Here is an 18897-nt window from a genome sequence, read left to right on the forward strand (position 1 = left end):
TGACATGAGTGAGTGAGAATTCAGACCCAGAGAGTCTACACTCAGTCGAAGTTCACCACCATTAGTAAACCCTGAAAAGAAATGTGACTATTGCTATAACAATCGAGAGCAGCAAAACTATATTGGATCGAAATATGAGGGATGTTTGGCTCTGTCGAGTACATTGCCCTGTTTGTTAGCGCACTTTTGTCAGCCCCGCCTGTTACCAACAATATAAGAAGACGCAAGGTTCACACAGATTGTGCCCTACTTGTGGACAAGGCATACGTACCAATAATGCCAAGGCACACGTATGTTCAGGAAAGAAACGATGTCACATTTGTCACTAAAGTGTGGACTTGGAATGCTACATTCAAAAATACCATTCCAAAAAAGAAGAGAACCGTAAGAAAGGGAATTTCATCTTTTTTTATTTCGAATGCATGCAAGAGACCGGCATTCACATTCCTAATTTCTGCGTGGGTCACCGAGCGTGCGAGAAGTGCATCCAATAGCATGTCTTTAGTCATTGCCCTCACTACAGCAAGATTCCTGGAGGACATGAAAAAATCTTTCGGGGACCAAACACGCTAGCTGATTTCGCGCAATGGATTTCGGACCCCATCGACGAGATGTGGAGCCAAGAGGACATCGAACGTTAAGGAGATTGTTATCGCCATCCCACCGTTCTCTGGATACGATGGACAGTTTCTTTTGAGATAGTATACGGAACAAAATACCGAACGTCCGAAAGTGACTTTGAACGGAGCCAAACTCATTTCCACGCAAGTAGGACAAGTACAGTCTAAAGATTCGATGAGTTACTTAGCCATGCCTTTGAGTCCAATGCCTAAAACGTTTGAAATGAAAGAAATGGCCAAAGGCTATTTGCGCACTTTTTCAATACCGAAGCCAATCAACACGCTGTTCTACCCCATTTGTACGAGGCTCACAACTACAACCCCGACAACATGCGTACCAGACACACGCCTCGGACCCCTTCGACTTTCAGGAAGAAATTTTAATGTATTGTTGTTCCGACATGAACATTTACGGTGTTGCTGTCGAACTTTCAAGAATTATTCATATATAACGGAGGGATTGATCCTTTGAAAGAAACCTGCACCATCACCAAAGCGCGTTCCTTAGTATACCGCCAACGATTCATGCCCGAAAACACCCTGGCTGTCATTAGTCCTCAAACGACCAACTTTGTCAAACGGCAATACTCGGTCAAAGTCCTACGCTGGCTACATTACTTGTGCGACAAGGAAGACAAATGGATCCAATGTGCCCGCAACCGAGGAGGCGAAAAGACTATCAGAAACTATTCAGTTGATGGTTCGGACGTTGAAAACCCAAATATCATGGACGAGTTTAACGGTTGCTTATTTCATGGATGTCCCCTATGTTACTCTGAACGTGACACTAAAAATCAGTTTTACAACGGACCATGGAATACTTGTACCAGGTCACTTGTCAGCGACGCTTGAAATTAGAACAGCAAGGATACCAAGTGGTGGAAATGTGGGAACACGAGTACGATCACCGTTTGAACGCAACGTTACAATGGTCAAACATTGTTCAACTGGACGAGGACCAGAAGACTTTGGTGTCTACTCATCCTATTCATCCTACTTGTTACGTGGTGTACTATAACGAGTACCAAAGGAAGAGTGGATTACCAAAATCTGTTACGCTATCAAATTTTGTCTCTAGAGGGAAATTCTGTGCGATGTGAGGTGTGTGAACTAGTGACTAAACAATTTAGTTTCGATACTGGAGTACGATCAGTTTTGTGCAAAAATACACCTATTACCTCCAACCAAAAGATGGTATAAAAACGGACTACCATGCCACAACCTTTATCACTCGTGATACAACAACTTCCATGGAAAGAAATCAACGACACTATTCAGAGAGTGGAGGACTACCAACACTTATTACATGAACTGTGTCCTTTTAATTGGGGTCGACGTGTGGTGTGTGTCTTAGTGACTTCCTTTCTAAGACTTGTTTACCAGCCGATTCCTTTTGGACTCTTTACGAACAGTACTTACCACCAAATAAAACATGAAAGTGGTCCCTTTAAAGGAGCACGAGAAATTCATTTTGTTCAAAGCCTTGAGTTTTCATCTTCATACTTCTCGACCTCTACGGAAAAAAAAGATTCGTCAACTTTAAGGTACAGAAGATGTTTATTACGATGTGTGTGTACCTTGTGACTTACATCCTTGCTGGACAGATGTACGTGACTGGAATAAATGAGGTTTCGAGGCTTGGACCAAAGAAGTGGCCAATTATTTCCAGTGCTTGTGATCCTCTATTCAAAGTCCTGTTATAAAAGTAACTTTTAAACCTGTCTTAGTGACAGTGCTATAATAACACGTCACCGAGGACAAACACTACTTTCAGGACAGGACAGTCATGGACATTCCCGAAAGACCATTCCGGGAGGACACACGTGTGACTGTACCCAATGTAGAGACTTTAAGAACATTACACATTATTCATATGACATCTTAGTTACCAAAATCATGTTGTGCAAAGACTTGTTTATATTCCACTTTGATCGTTTTGATGTGTTTGTTATTGCCGTACTTAACCATATGGCTTTTATGTATTTTTGTCTTTCGTGTTGTCCCATTTTAACTTGCGATAAACGTATCCTGAAACAATATAAAAACTCTTGTCTTGTCTGATTTCGTGTCAAAAGTGACATATCCTGCACTATGTCTACCTCTACTGTCTCTGCTCCCTCTGCTTCCACTTTCAAAGTCATCCACGAACACTTAGATCGTACCAGTTGTGAAGCCTTGTATCTTTGCCATCCCTTTAACATGTTAATTACCGAACCTAGCGGTTCAGGCAAAACCGAATTTGTCAAACGTTTGATCGAACATAAGCATCGTTTGATCGATCGTCCACCTCACCGAATCGTGTGGTGTTACAAAGAGTGGCAATCGGCGTACAGCCCCCTGTGAGAAAGTCAAAGCGATTCCAGCGTGTTTGTGGAATGCATTCCTGGCGGAGACGACGGAATCACGTCTGACCCCAGTCAAACCCATCTGGTCATTTTCGACGACATGTTAGGAGGAGTCGAAGAAGAAATTAAGCTGTGGTTTACGCGTAAAGGGCATCATCGTAATGCCAGTGTCATTTATATCACTCAAAATTTGTTTCAACAAGGTAAAGCCCATCGCACCATCAGTCTCAATGCTCATTACGTGGTCTTGTTTAAAAGCCTTAGAGATAAATCGCAAGTGCAACTCTTAGTCAAACAGGAACGCCTTGGCTGACTCGTGCGTAGGACGATGCCATTCAAACCCCACACCCCTATTTACTGGTGGATTTAAAACCCACCATCCTCGATTATTTGCGATTTCGTACCCATCTGTTTCACCACTGGTGTCAAGACGGAAGGCCTATCGTGTACACGTTAACCTCGGACACTTTGGGTCTGTCTCACACAGCGTCAACATGACGACTACACCCGTGGCACATCAAACACGTAAAGCCGTTTCCAAACCACCATTTCGTCCCATCCAAAGTAGCATCACCAAAGAGTGGGTGACTTATTAAAAAGTGGAGAAGGTGTTAGCCAGCATTTACTGCGATCCATCCCATCCTTCTGGTTATGGAGGAGTTGGATCGTGCTGCCAAAACCCGTCTGAAAAGTCTCCGTTTACCTCAGTTGTAACGATGGTTAAAAGAACAAGCCACGTACACTTCACATAAACCCATTCGATGAAAATTTACCAGAAGTCGCACTCAAGTGGAGGACATCGATCATCAATGGCAAGCCGATTTAGCCGATGTCTCTGATTTGACCACCTAGAATTGTGGCTACAAATATTTGTTTTTTGTTATCGACTTCTTTTCCAAATTTGCCTGGCTCGTACTTCCAAATTGAGCAGTTAGTTAGTCCGAGCCCCTGCAGCTGGTGTTGAAACAAAGCGGACGTCACCCTCTTCGATGGCAAATTGACAAAGGCATCGAATTTCTGAACCAAACTTTCCAAACAGATTTAAAGAAACGTGACATTCATTTTTTCACCACCAAGAATCCCCAAACCACCTTGAAAGAACGCATGTGGAAATATTTTACGCATCACCAGACATCGACTTCATACCGCACTTGGTCCAAGCGTACAACCCATCTGACCATCGAAGCATCGGACGAGCCCCCCAAAAAGTGACTCCAGTTAGATCATGAAGCCCATTGGAAAGTGGCTTTGGTGGAAATCATTCACCCTACACAAGTTCTAAATGTCCTTCCAAATCACAACACTTTTCAGGTCGAAGTAGATGATGAGCAAATGCAAAAGTACTTGGATACCCATGTAAAATATGAGACTAAAACATATAACTCACAATCCCAAAAGTGGACCTATAACTTGATTATTCACGCAGGCTATTATTTTAGCGATCAACATTTAGTGATCACCATTGCTACCAGATTTAATGTCGTGTTTCTTAAAGCTTTGGAGAGTGCCAGAAAAAGTGTCACTATTGAGTATCATAAAGTGGCTCGTCGCCTGCTGATAAAATTTCCGGAGAGAAAGTGTTGTCCATTTTATTTTGTCCTTAATTGTTTGACATTTTTGGGTGGGGACATGGAAACGAGAATGACAATGATCAACAAAAACGAATTACCAATCATTTCCGAGAACGATTCTTTTGCCACGTGATTTCGTTTCCTGGTAGAAATGAACCAAGGACTGAATTTGATTTTTATGTACTCCGATGTGTTGGAGTACAATGTGGCGGGACCAACCTCCGTGCCATTACTGCGTGTCATTCCTTTTAAAGTGGAGTATGACACGAACGCGCTGACGAGGAAACTGGAAACACCCTTACCGAGCGTACCTGGAAAATCTCTTGACGTACGGAAAAGAAGCCAAGAACACTCATCTGGATGCTTGCGTGGTGTGGAAACCTGACACGCGAGGCCATTTTAACAAAACCGAAAGGGATAAAACCAAAAGACACAATGAGAGATTTATAGAACGACGAAACAAAATCAAAGATGGGAAGAGTTTAGAACTGATGGATAGTTTGCATTTCGACATGTGGTTATAAGACAAGTATTTGCTGAACGGTGTGGATATCCGCCTGAGACTAAAACATAGCAGTACTGCTTTCCATTTGATGGATGAAACTGATGCCACATAAAAAAAAAACAAATCGTGGAAGCCAAACTCTACGTGCGACGCGTGGAAGTGTTACCTAAAGTGAGAAATGACATCAGCTACACTATGACCAGAACGTCCGCCAATTATCCGATACGACGTTTGGAAGTGAAAACTTTCACCATTCCCGCTAACCAGCGATCCATGATCGAAGATCATCTGTTCCAAGGACAGTTACTCAAACGATTAATCCTTGGTATGGTGAGCAATACAGCCTTCAACGGAGCCGGCAAACAAAATCCTTTCTATTTTTATCACTACGACGTATCCAAAATCGAAGTCGGTCGCGATGGCATGACCTTATGTACCAGACCCTTTGCACCTGCCTTGAAAGAGAAGAATTACTTAAGGTCGTAATTGTCCCTGTACGAAGCCACAGGACATTTAGGGACCAACACCAGTTACGGTATTACGTACGACGATTACGCATGAGGCTATGCGTTGTGGGCTTTTGATTTTACTCCAGACCAAGGCAGCGATGTGCGACATTTCTACTCTATAAAATCCTGGCAGATTCGTGTGGAACTTCAGTTTGCAGAAGTTCTACCCCACACAGTGAACGTCTTTTTGTATGCCGAATTTGATAATACTATTGAAATCAACAGTTTGAGAGAAGCCATTCTAGACTATTAGAAACTATGGAAGCCTATAATTCCTCTTTGAATATTAGATAATCTATGGAAATGGAATGGGAGGATACCGTGGAAGTTGAACCCCAAGACAAAGACGGAAAGGACATAGTGATGAAATCCAGATGGCCAGAAAAAGAACAACATTTAGTTACCCGTTTTGCCAAACACCTGACAGAAATAAATTACGGAGTTGATCAAGAAAGATTGCTATGGATATTAAAACGATCATCCTTGTCAAATTCAACACGATAAATGTCTGATGCTGAGCCAAGAAGAAAAATTGGACGAGTATCTGGACGAAGCTTGGAGTCTCATATAGGAATAAACTGTGTTGTATCAGTGGTATAAAGACATGCGTGATCATTCCTCTCCTCCATTGATGACTCTAGAGACAATCAAGCTTATGTCATCAATGCATTTCTCCTTATCGTGTAGATAATATGTGAAGTAAGTGTAAGGGATGTTTTCCTTCACGTCCGTGTTTAACAAATATAAAGTCTAAGCGTTCGTTGTTCGCGCCATTCAACATTGAAGAAACGAAAATGGCAATAGACTTTGTTCAACAAATTGAAGGACTGTTGGTACTGGATCATTGATGCAGCCTATGTGGTGGAAAGGCTTGAGAAGGAATGGAAGTATCAAGGTATCCTAGACATTGTCACTAGCCTTAAATTAGCCAAAGATCTGGTACAATGTATGATAGAGGAGGAAGTTGAAATGTTAAGAGGTTTCATTAAACCAAATTATGTGAGAGTGGCAACCTTGAAGGAGGCACTTGATGGTGTCATGAGAGTCAGGTGCTTTCTAGAAGACACATTGCATTGGACAGAATGGTCATTTGTGAAGTGGGAGCTGGACCAACTAAAGAAAGGAGAAGAAATAAAATGAGAAAAGTGCTGGACGAAGAGGTGAAGAAGATAAAAAAACAGCTGGGCTAAAGAAAGAAAGGACAAAGAAAACAGAAAGAGTTTGAAAAACTGAATGAAAATTTGGATGAAGATACAGGAAAATATTTTGATTGATGGGACATCCAGACTGGATTCCAGAGACGGAAAAAAAGGAGAAGAAAGAAATCATTGAGAAAGTGAGGAGATGGTGGAAGAACTAGAGAAAATAGAAGAAGAAGAATTCAAAGGCCCTTTTCAGGGACACTCATATGCCTCGAAAAGATTTGCTTTCTTGCCGATTTCTTTTTAGATAGTTGTAAAGTTGTTTGTGTTTGTCTGTTGTATGTTGTATATGTTATCTATGTCTATGTCCCGCCAGTCCTGTTCCCGCCAATAGGTTTTTTCTTCTTCCACTGTTTGGTCCGACTGAGGTCAGCTCCTTGCAACATTTGTTACCAATCTTCAGTACCGTGACATCACCTCACCTGTTCCATTCCTATTGTCCCTATATTAATGATAAGTCCCATTGTCCCCAGAAGGTCCCACAACCTTTTTGACTGGAGTTTCCCTTGTCCCTATAAATATTGTCCCCAAACGGTCCCACGACCTTTTTGACTGGGATTTCCATTGTCCCCAAATCGTCCCACTATACTACTGCGAGGTACCAACACGTCTTGAAGTTTTTTGGTATTTCAGAAATGACGCACACCGTCTCTTTTGAAATGGTTCAAAAGGAGTTCTGCTTAATTTCTTTGCCGAGATCTGGCGATCGTCTAATATTCTTCTATGCTCTTTTCCATTATGTGGTTTCATTCTTCTCCGCGTATGTTTTCCCCATTTTAAGCACATCTAGTCTTACGGAGACGACAAGAAATGAACCAAAGCTAAACTGAAGTCATCCTCTTCTGGAAGAAGAATACTGTTATAGCTACAGTACTTGTCATAGTCACAGTACTATCACTCCAAGTCTACAAGGTATCCAATTTAGTATTTAACTTGATCACGTAGGTATGCTACAGGAACTTATGTTCAAAGAAGTTTTTGTACAGCCCGAGAATCGCTAACACCATGTCAAGTATGCATGTTGTATAGCGTTTTAGACTTAACATGCGACCCAAGTCCTGTGGAAGCCAAATTTACCAATATTGGACGAAACATGTCACCGATTATAGTGTTTTATCGGTTATTGATCAAAAGGCAGATTTTTACTGTAAGTTTTAATTGTTCTTTATTTCAGATAATTTTAACATTGAAAAATATTTAAATACAAATTATGCATTAAGTTCAGTGATATATATATATATATATATATATATATATATATATATATATATATATATATATATATATATATATATATATATATATATGACAATGCAATTAATGTGTTGGTCTCGACTATCAAATTGAATTTGCTTCAGCATAAACTTCTGTCGTACTCTGTTGGAATATACCACATACCTATAATTGTCGTGTCTATGTTTTGTATTTGCCTCTGAAAAAGACTCATTAAGAGTCGAAAGCGCTCAGCTAGTTAGATACTAGTTTTAGATTGTTCGTTGTCAGTTTATTGCATTTATCTTAATCAATCCCGTAAACACGTGATCCCTTGCTGGATTCAGTGCACTTGAAAGGACTGTTATTCGCCATATGATTTGTATTCTTTATATATATATATATATATATATATATATATATATATATATATATATATATATATATATATATATATATGCACACCCCCACAAAACACACACACATTTTCTTTACAGTGAAGCAAAATCCAATTAGCTAAACCCAAATGAAGAAAAACAACCCCAAAATACTCTTCATTGGTATAGAGATGTCCATCATAGATGGATCTCTGGTGAAATATAATACGGAAATCAAGTTTGCATCAGCATAAACGTATGTCGTACGCTGTTTGAATATACCGCATACTTGTAATTAAAATGAATACTTTGGCCAGTAATAAACATTAGGATTATAAGAACAAGCGCTTTTGTCATGTGATGTACTCTTATTGAAAGTTATGAAACAGTTTATAAAATCAGTCTGGCATAAAATCTATGATTAGTAATGCGGAAAAGATACAGTATGTTAAATAGCTAGACCAGCAAGTTGTTCTCCACCTTTGTTTTTTTTTTTTGTTTTGACTGGCGGCGGAATAACGTTGGTCTCCGCCGCCAGTCAAAAAAAAAAAAAAAAAAAAAGGTTGGAGAACAACTTGCTGGTCTAGTTAAATAGCATGGTCTGATGTGCCGTTGGTTAGTGCAATTCTAACGCACTTTTTGCAAGACTTTTTCTTTTTATTACATAGACGCGTTTAAATGTTTTATTATTCACATATAAAAATATCCCAAGAAAAGCCAGAATATTACGTTATTTCTAACAATTAGGAAAACGATGATATTGTTTCTTATTCCATATTACCAAACTCTCAGACGAGGCCGGAGTTAAATTATTCTCGAGGTTTCTTGGTTTCGGTATCAGCGCCCCTAGCGATAGAATGCCAACGCTAGCAGTAAGCAAAACTCTCACACCGACGATAGTTAAGAAACCTTGCGTTATATGGAAAATATATGAAAGGTCCAAACCATGAATTTTTCAAAACAACAATAATAATAGTTATTCTTTTTTTCCGAAGTAGATAATATAGCTAAAAGTTTCGTCTGAAACAAGATCACATTCGGAAATCGCTGTGTTCAGTCCAAGCCATTTACGGAAGTTGAAAATCGGTAACGTTGGTGAGTTTTCCCGCACAATGAATTTGAAAGTGTAAATGTTATAATTATTACAAAATTGATAGGTATATAGCAAAAATATCACAATCAAAGGAATACTATTTTCATTGCTTGATTACGTTTCGCATCTCAGCATGATCCAGATTTTCTGGAGCTGATTCAGTGACTGGGCGATCTAGCTAAACAAGATGTGTTTTCGCGATACTGTGATCTATATATATATATATATATATATATATATATATATATATATATATATATATATATTACAAATAATTTTCATCAGCAGTGTAAGCCTTTTCTATACGATCAAGAGTTGAAATTTTATCACTTTGAAATGAAAATGTTGGTAACTTGTATGAACTATTTTTGTGTGACGTTTGGCGTCAGATAAGCCCCATATCGGTGGTAAGCTGCATTGTCCTTATCATATAACAATAATAAACAAAATCGAAAAAAGTAGAACAAAATCTTTTATTATTTATACAAAATCGTTCTTGCATAGATTTTTATTTTGGATGATTGAAAAAAAATTGTTTCTCTTTACCCATCCAATCGTACTCAGTATTTTTTTTTAATGTCTAGAAAAGTTCTGGAGAAAAGAAAGTGACAGAGAGTTGTAACTAGTTTATGCTTCATTTGTATTAATATCATGTAGAAGTTCAGAACCGACTTTTTCAGTAATGAATATATTTTTTTAGAATTTTGTTACACATACCTTAAGATGGCAATTATTCACTTTATTTCAAGCCTCACACAGCCATATCCATTGGAAAATGATTATTTACATTCCCCAAAAAGTACATATGGCAAATATCAATGTTAAATTACAGGAACATTTTTGGACAAGGTCAACCTAAAGGTTTGATCCAGTACAAGTCATCATCTGCCAATAGATCAAGCTTTTTGAGTTGTAAGCCTTATAAGATCATCAGTTTGCCCATAGCTCAAGTTTTTAATTAGAGTTGTAAGCCAAGTAAAGCCATCATCTGCCCGTTTGATCAAATTTTTTACTTAGGGCTGAATGCCATATATGGCCATTATCTTCCTTTAGATCAAGCTTTTACATAGAGTTGTAAGCCATATAAGGTCATCATCTGTCCTTAGATCAAGCTTTTACTTTGAGCAGAAAGCCATATAAGGTCATTATCTGACCATAGATCAAGGTTTTACTTTGAGCTAAAGCCATATAAGATCGTCGTCTGCTCGTAGATCAAACATTTTGAGTTGTAAGCCATATAAGATCGTCAATTTGCCTTTAGATCAAACTATTACCAAAGGTTGTAAGCCACATAAGGCAATCTTCTGCCCTGAAAACAAGCTTTTACATAGCATCTTACAGAGTTATAAGTCTTATACGATCATCATCTGTTCTTAGATCAAGCTTTTACCTTGAGTTGTAAGCCATATGAGTCACCATCAATCCTTAGATTAAGCTCTTGCTTTGAGCTAAAAGCCATATAAGAGCATCATCTGCCCTTAGATCAAGCTGTTTGAGCTGGAAACCATGTAAGATCATCATCTGCCCTTAGATCAAAATTGTATGTAGAGTTGTAAGCCAAATAAGGTCTTCATATATAAGTCACCATCAGTCCTTAGATCAGGCTTTTTGCTTTGAGCTGAAAGCCATAAATTGCCATCACCTGCCCTTAGATCAAGCTGCTACTTAGAGTGTAAGGCATTTATGGTCATTATCTGCCCTTAGATCAAGCTTTTCTTAAAGTTTGAAAGTTTCAGTAATGAGTGTCATGTTTTAAAATTTTATTACGCATACCTTTTGATGGCAATTAATCATTTTCTTTGGATCCTCATACATCTATATTCCATTGTGACAAGATTTGCAACAGAGGAGGATTTGCTGATCATCTTGTGTGATTGCTTCGTTCTTCAATGAATTGCCATATTGTCTGAGGTACTGAAAAATTGTTTGCAGAGTCTGCATTTAACACACGTGTTGTTCCATGTGATGGTTAAGATAACTTTGTGTTCAAAAGGTTTTCCCACAAACCTTAGCAGTTGTGTCTCTGCTTTGCAGCTTATAGTGCTTATCAAGTTGCAGCTGAATCAAAACGTCTTAATGCACACTTCACAAATATGTTCTTTTCTTCCAGACTGTTTAGAAAGGTGATCTTTAGTTTGTTTTGCTTTTACATTTAATACTGCATAGTTCACATAGAAATTTTAAATCTTTATTTTTTTTTCTGTCTTACATGTATTGTGATGTTCTAGATCCCTTTGGCAAGCTAAAATCTTTCCACATGCAGAACAAACACAAGTCCTGATTCAAGTGTGTGTTTTCTGGTGATGCTTCATGTTAAACCTGCTGAACGACTCGAAGCCACACTCGATGCAAGTACATTTCTGTTAATGCCTGCCATTGTGTTATTTCATTGTACTGTCAGACTTCAGTTCCTTTGCACAGAATCTATACAAAAGCAGGGTAGTATCTGTAGCAAACGTCTGAAATAAGTTAGAATAAAAAACCTTAGCACTGAAATATGTCAGGTTTGTGTAAATAAAATATGGGCTAACTGCAAGACCCACAACAAATGAAACTAATTCCAACTATTTATGTAAACCAAAAGCCATGAGTAGAATATTGGAATCATATAACTTGATATGTTCATGTGGGGTCTATCCTATTTTGGGAGCTTTATGTAAGGCTATCATTTCATTAAAAATAGCAAAAAAAGACATTTTAAGAAATACATACTTTAAACAGCATCCTCTGGAAGCAGTATTAAAAACCTAACCTCCATCAGTTAACCCAGTGTAAGAAATTCATTTGCATTTGAAGTTACACACTCTTTTTATCAATTTATAAGGATCAGATTTGGGTCTATCTCTGTTAAAATTATAGATCTGTGTGAATGTTTGCAGAAACCAGATAGTCCTTGCCTCTTTACAATAAAATTAATAACTGGAGATTCCTTGCGATTTGCCAGGTATTTTATGTATAGTGCTATTCGAGATATGTATAAAATAACAAAACTAGATGTAAATTTTTACCCTGAAGTGGAGAAGATGGTTGGCGAAACTATTTAGTTGATGTTTCTGTTTTGACCTAGTATACCAGTTGTGTATATGTACTCAGTTACAGGTTGTGAAACTTGATTTGTATTTACCACCTATACCCTATACATTGGGGGTGGGGTGTCAGTTGAACTATAGATAACAGAGTAAAAATTTAAGTGAAGAAAACCTCAATCTGGAGCATATTTGAATCATGACAAAGATAATAATACTCCCTGTATATTTTGCAGATGTGGCTCCTGCCCCATGTGATTTCCTGGACCCTACCTTAGAGTCTTCAGCACTGAACTCAGCCATGCACAGTCAGATGAATTCCATCAGATCTGAAGCTGCAAAAGGTAAATGACATTATTTGCTTACAAGGACATTATTGACTCTTACATCAAGCTTTTACCTAGAGTTGTAAGCCATAGAAGACCATCATCTGCCCTGAGATCAAGCTTTTACTTAGTGTTGTAAGCCAAATAAAGCCATCATCTGCCCTGAGATCAAACTTTTACCTAGAATTGTCAGCCATATGAAGCCATTATCTGTCCTTGAATCAAGCTTTTTGAGTTGCAAGTCATATATGGCCATCATTTGCCTGTAGATCAAGCTTTTAGCTAGAGTGTTTAGTAATTAAAGGCCATCATCTGCCTTTAGATCAAGCTTTTACCTAGAGTGTTTAGTAATTAAAGGCCATCATCTGCCTTTAGATCAAGCTTTTACCTAGCGTGTTTAGTAATTAAAGGCCATCATCTGCCTTTAGATCAAGCTTTTACCTAGAGTGTTTAGTAATTAAAGGCCATCATCTGCCTTTAGATCAAGCTTTTACCCAGAGTGTTTAGTAATTAAAGGCCATCATCTGCCTTTAGATCAAGCTTTTACCTAGAGTATTTAGTAATTAAAGGCCATCATCTGCCTTTAGATCAAGCTTTTACCTAGAGTGTTTAGTAATTAAAGGCCATCATCTGCCTTCAGATCAAGCTTTTACCTAGAGTTTTTAGAAATTAAAGGCCATCATCTGCCTTTAGATCAAGCTTTCACCTAGAGTGTTTAGTAATTAAAGGCCATCATCTGCCTTTAGATCAAGCTTTTACCTAGAGTGTTTAGTAATTAAAGGCCATCATCTGCCTTCAGATCAAGCTTTTACCTAGAGTTTTTAGAAATTAAAGGCCATCATCTGCCTTTAGATCAAGCTTTCACCTAGAGTGTTTAGTAATTAAAGGCCATCATCTGCCTTTAGATCAAGCTTTTACCTAGAGTTTTTAGTAATTAAAGGCCATCATCTGCCCTTAGATCAAGCTTTTACCTAGAGTGTTTAGTAATTAAAGGCATCATCTGCCTTTAGATCAAGCTTTTAACTAGTGTTGTAAGACTTTGAGAGATAAATCTCCAAACAAGAATATGGTACAGGTGTATACAACTTTAATGCTGAATGAGGAAAGGATACCAACTAGAGTTAAATCAGAATATCTACATCTCTTTTCTATTGGAGTTAAATAATATTAGAGAGTTTGAAAAAAAGACTCAAAGGTAATCCATACTTCCTAAATTGGTAAGTTCTTGGTGGATGAACATCTGGCTAGATATAAAAAGAACAGATCCTGGTTGATTGATATTTGTTGAAAATAGCACTCTGTGACATCTTAAAGATCATTGCAGTACCTGTACTTTTAATGATGAACTAATATGCACTGTCAAATCCACCATAATAAAAGTCATTTATATTGAAAGAACATTGACTTGACTGGTTAAAAAAAACCAGACTGATATTTATCATTGACATGCTTGTCTATGTAACAGTTCCTGGGACAAAGATGATATATTAATGTAAAAGGAAAAGGTGCAATCAGTACATTTCTAGGTAAACCTGGAACCATACAACAGATTGCTGGAGACATATTACCCCAGAAAAATATTTTCTGTGATTGCATAGCAGTTGTACTGGCGAAGAAAAAAGATTGGTTAGAAGTGCGTGGGTTTGTTGCACCAGCTGCAGTGTGTTTGGACAAGGTCTGTTTTTCAAGCAGTTGTACTTCAAGGTGATGTTATTAATAGAGGAAAAACAGCTTTTTGATAAAATCAACAAGAAGATTGCTGTACTTTTGCAATACGTATGCATGTGTTGTTGTAGACGTGGACCTCTGCTGTGACCACCATTAATCTTGGTGCGGCAGGAATCACAATTATGGTAACTATAATAGGTACATCAGTCTGATTTTCTGTAGGAGTTATGTTGGAAGCAGCAGTTGTGGCCAGTGGTTCAGGCATAATAAATTTGTTATGGCTGCACAAATGAATATGTGTCGATTTGGAAATTCTCACAGGAGCAAAAAGCAGTCTTTGGAGAATTACCAAGCTGTAATCAATGGACAATTAAGACAGAATGATCACTATGGCTGAATTAATGACCATGTTGATGCAGACAGAAAGATTTCCTATAACTCTGTGTACAGATTAGAAAATGGGGCACATTTGAGACTGAACTAAAACATGCAATTGATTTGCATGTGGTAAAAATTTAGACAATGGTTGTGAATGCCACCGAGGACCTTTAGTTCCCATGGAAGTACAGATGGGATTTTCTCGCAGATGTGCTCATTGGTGATCACAGAGAGTCTTTGCTGCACTTGTTTGGTCACTGTGGTTATGTATTCACATGTGTTGCGAGGATAAAATCATGGGGGATTGAAGGCATAAACCCTGATTGGTAACCTAAATCTCAAATCTCCCGATCCAACTACTTCATGGATGGCAGTGATTGCAATATCAAACTTTTGCCAAGTCCAGCTCAGCAAAAACTGTGTTTTCAGTCAGTCAAGTAAAGTTTCTTTTTTGTTGTTTACCAGGTCTAGACAACAGTGCAACAGAGACAAATGTATCCTTGGGGTCCAGTGGGGTAAGTGTAGGATAGCATAATCTCATTAGTGGAGTGGGAATTGTTATTTTATTGCAAACCATATAACCATTTTGTTATTTGTGTTTCAAACATTTTTTTAATTATTATTTAAAATCTTTCTTAAATGACATTGGGGTAAAGTAATGATCCACCAGATTTAGTAGCATGTATGATGGGATGATTTGTAAAGACTTCTGTTTTGCTTTTGAAATGTTTTATTGACTGCTTATTATTGTGTTTTGTATGAAAAAATGTAAACCTTCATGTAGATCATTATATTCAAGATGGCATTCATAAGTACACTGTAAAGTAAAAGTGATTTACCTAAGTTTAGGGATATGTGGAATACTTCCTTTGGTCATTGCTAGTTATCTTAGTGTGTGTTTATATATATTTGAATGAATTTACTTATAACAGTCATGAATGCATACAGTTAAAAAGGTAAATGAAAGCATGTTTCTTCTGTATGAAAATGTATAAAGTTTGATATGTACTATGAGCCTACAATGTGGTTGTTGTATGACTGAATTATTATATATCTTGGTTGAAGGCAGTACAGGCGATCTGATTGATACATTTAGTTGACTTTCTTTGGCCTTATTTTAATGATCATATGACCCATTGTTCATAGAAATCTAGCAGATACAGAGACTATTGACATTTTTCAGGATTTATCAGAGGAAGATTATATCAAGGTAATTTCATTTTATACAAGATTCCTAACACACAATTCAGGGTGTCATTGTTGTAAGTACAGCGTTTATACACTACCATAGTATTTTATATATTCACTTATAAGTCATGTCCAACACAAACAACAGAGACCTTGATCTGCCATCGCATTTTAATTCTAATATTTTGTGAGTAAATTGGATTTACAGACTTTTTTAGTCCTAATCCAGCGACAGGCAGAGGTGGGTTGGATTATCCTTAATCATTATGCTGACCATGAAAACTGAGTTGACTCTCTTACAATACAATGTTCCCAGATTGCTAACTCTCAGAAGTCAGCTTGTCATAGATTGTTTTGATGCGTGTCACCCATTTCAGGGTGACAAGGTGAACATTTTTAATGACATTACTCTTAATATTTATGTTGCATGTGTGTTTTGGAAATAAAAGTGATTGTCTCTAATGATCAGAACAGCTTGATGTATTGAATCATCTACCACCTATTAGTGATGTTTATTGTTATGTAATGATTAAAGAAGACTGATGCATCAGGGAAATAATTAAATGGATAATATTTTCCAGTATACTAAACAAGTTGAAACAAACTAGCTGAAACATAATAAATTTAAAGGTTTAATTATTGTAGAAACAGCAATGTAAAGTTTTGCAAACATAACCATTTTTCTGTTTTATTTGTTTGTCTTGTCTGTGTTTTGTATTAGCCTTTGAAAAAGACTCATTCAAGAGTCAAAAGCGCTCAGGCTAATTAGATACTAGTCTCACACTGTTCTTGTCAGTTTATGGCATTTATCTTAATCAATCCCTGACACTCGTTATCCCTTAAGTTACTGGATTCAGTGCACTTGAAAGGAATGCTATTCGCCATATGATTTGTATTCTGTATGAGTGTATATATATATGCCCACAAGATACATGTATATAAATTATGAATTCTTAACCAGAGTTAAGCTACCATATATACTCATGTACAAGTTGGATCCATCTGCAAACTGCTTTTTCATATAATGGACTGGCAGATCTGGGTCTATGCAATGTGTTTTATCGTGGACATTGTGTAATGGTTAATGATTATAACAGGCAAACTTTAAGCAGTGCCAATATCATTCATTAAATTTTCTTTTCCATTGATATTCTCCTCAGGTTAAGTGGAAGTAAAGTGCACCATTTAAAAAGTGGTCAAATAACACTTACAAATAGCTGAAAATTAAGTGTGGTTGTAATGAACAGTCACATCATGATCATTTTCAACTAATTTTCAACTAAAGTCCACTGAATTGTCTCTGAATACCCACTAAATTATCTTTGAGAAATTAAGTGCTTCTTTTCAGAGTTAGCGGACTTTTAGAGGTCCTTTTGTTATGCTGTATTGTTTACTGGCAGTTTATACTGTTCTTTACTGTGATTATGTAACTTTCTTTGGTGCAAACCGCAACTTTGTATCAGCCATTTTCTGCTTGATTGAGATATGCAGCATCTTAAAGATCGACATGTGATGTTTTAAAAGAGGAAAAAATATATGTTTAAAGTTGTATTGAGTACAGTACTCATTATTTCACATACATCATATTGACAGCTCTTAAATGTGAACCTCCTGCACGGGAGGATTTTTCTCCTGAGTTTAGGAGTGTCTCCAATCCCTCACTTAAATCTTCCATGTATGAAGAATTTTTAGTGAAATTTATATTTTTCCATTTTTTCCCTATTTTTGTTGAATTGTAAAATATTTATGGTAATAATGCTTGTGATCACATGCCTGTAAACTGGCTAAAGCAGAGCATGATAATGTTGTTGCTAATTTCACCCTTTCCCTTGTATCTTGTTGGCATTGTTGGCTGGCTTCATTGTTTGAAGTTTATCGAGGTGAATTCTATCTGCAAAAAAATGTTCTACTTTGGTGCATAAAGTTGTTGAGATGCATTAAGAGTCTATAATGTGTATGGACAGGATTAAAGATGTTAATTGATTACAGTTGGATTGCTTAAGAGCTCAAGTGACATAAAACTGGGTCAGTTTGACATTGGTGTTTAAAGTTTGTCAAAATGACTAAGTGTGCATTTATCTCCCAATGACAGAAACACTGAAATCCAATCAACTGCAATATCACACAAAATTCTGTGATGGATGGAAACAGGAATTTCAGTGGTTGCAATCAAGTTGAAAGGGACCTGAATATGCATTCTGCTCTTCCTGTAAAGTTGATGGCTGAACCACATCTCATATTACCCATGACAAAAAATATGCCATCATTGAAATCCATGTTCATGGGCTTTGAAGCAGGTGTGGATAAAGTGACACATGCCAGTACACTTTTTGCCAACTTTATAGCGAAAAAACATAATCTTTTTTTTTCTTCAGATCTATTCACAATCGTGTTCCTGGACTTGGAATTCGCACAAAGGTTCTCATGCAAACAGACAAAAACTATTCACATCATGACCCAAGCTTTGGGTCCTCATTGAAATGAGAAAATTAGACATGTGAGACAATGAAAAATTCGCCATTCTCATGGATGAATCAAATTATCAAGGGGGATAATAAAAGCTGACATTCTTAGTTCGTGTTTTTGAAAAGGATGTACACTGAATATCCACAAGGTTTCTTGGAATACCAACTCGAAACACTTAATCAGTAGAACTCGTCTTTGCATATTTGGATATCACGTACGTATTACCAAAGTGTAACTATTTTTTTTCTCATAAGAAATCATGATTATAATCATATAATAATAATAATAATAATCTGGGTACAGTACATGAATTAATTTGTAATGCCTCTGACGACTGAGGTCTTTGTCTTCATCTATAATTCTAGTAAGTGATAATCATTTTCTGGATTTGATTGTTATTGTTAAAGGATG

The 18897-nt window shown here is 37.2% G+C and overlaps 1 protein-coding gene across 1 annotated transcript in view; it reads left to right on the forward strand.

Annotated features, from left to right (window-relative positions):
- The window catches only part of LOC149789827 (anoctamin-4-like), a 143309-nt gene that overhangs the window by 7514 nt on the left and 116898 nt on the right, over positions 1–18897 (forward strand). The window contains exons 2-6 of the mRNA XM_089973133.1: positions 6376–6599; positions 10267–10346; positions 12697–12804; positions 15298–15347; positions 16016–16042. Coding sequence (XP_089829259.1) covers positions 6376–6599; positions 10267–10346; positions 12697–12804; positions 15298–15347; positions 16016–16042 — 489 coding nt within the window. The remainder of the gene's footprint in view (positions 1–6375; positions 6600–10266; positions 10347–12696; positions 12805–15297; positions 15348–16015; positions 16043–18897) is intronic.

Source organism: Sinohyriopsis cumingii, chromosome 10, assembly GCF_028554795.1.
Source record: "Sinohyriopsis cumingii isolate HCF-2022 chromosome 10, ASM2855479v2, whole genome shotgun sequence".
NCBI lineage: Eukaryota > Metazoa > Mollusca > Bivalvia > Unionida > Unionidae > Sinohyriopsis > Sinohyriopsis cumingii.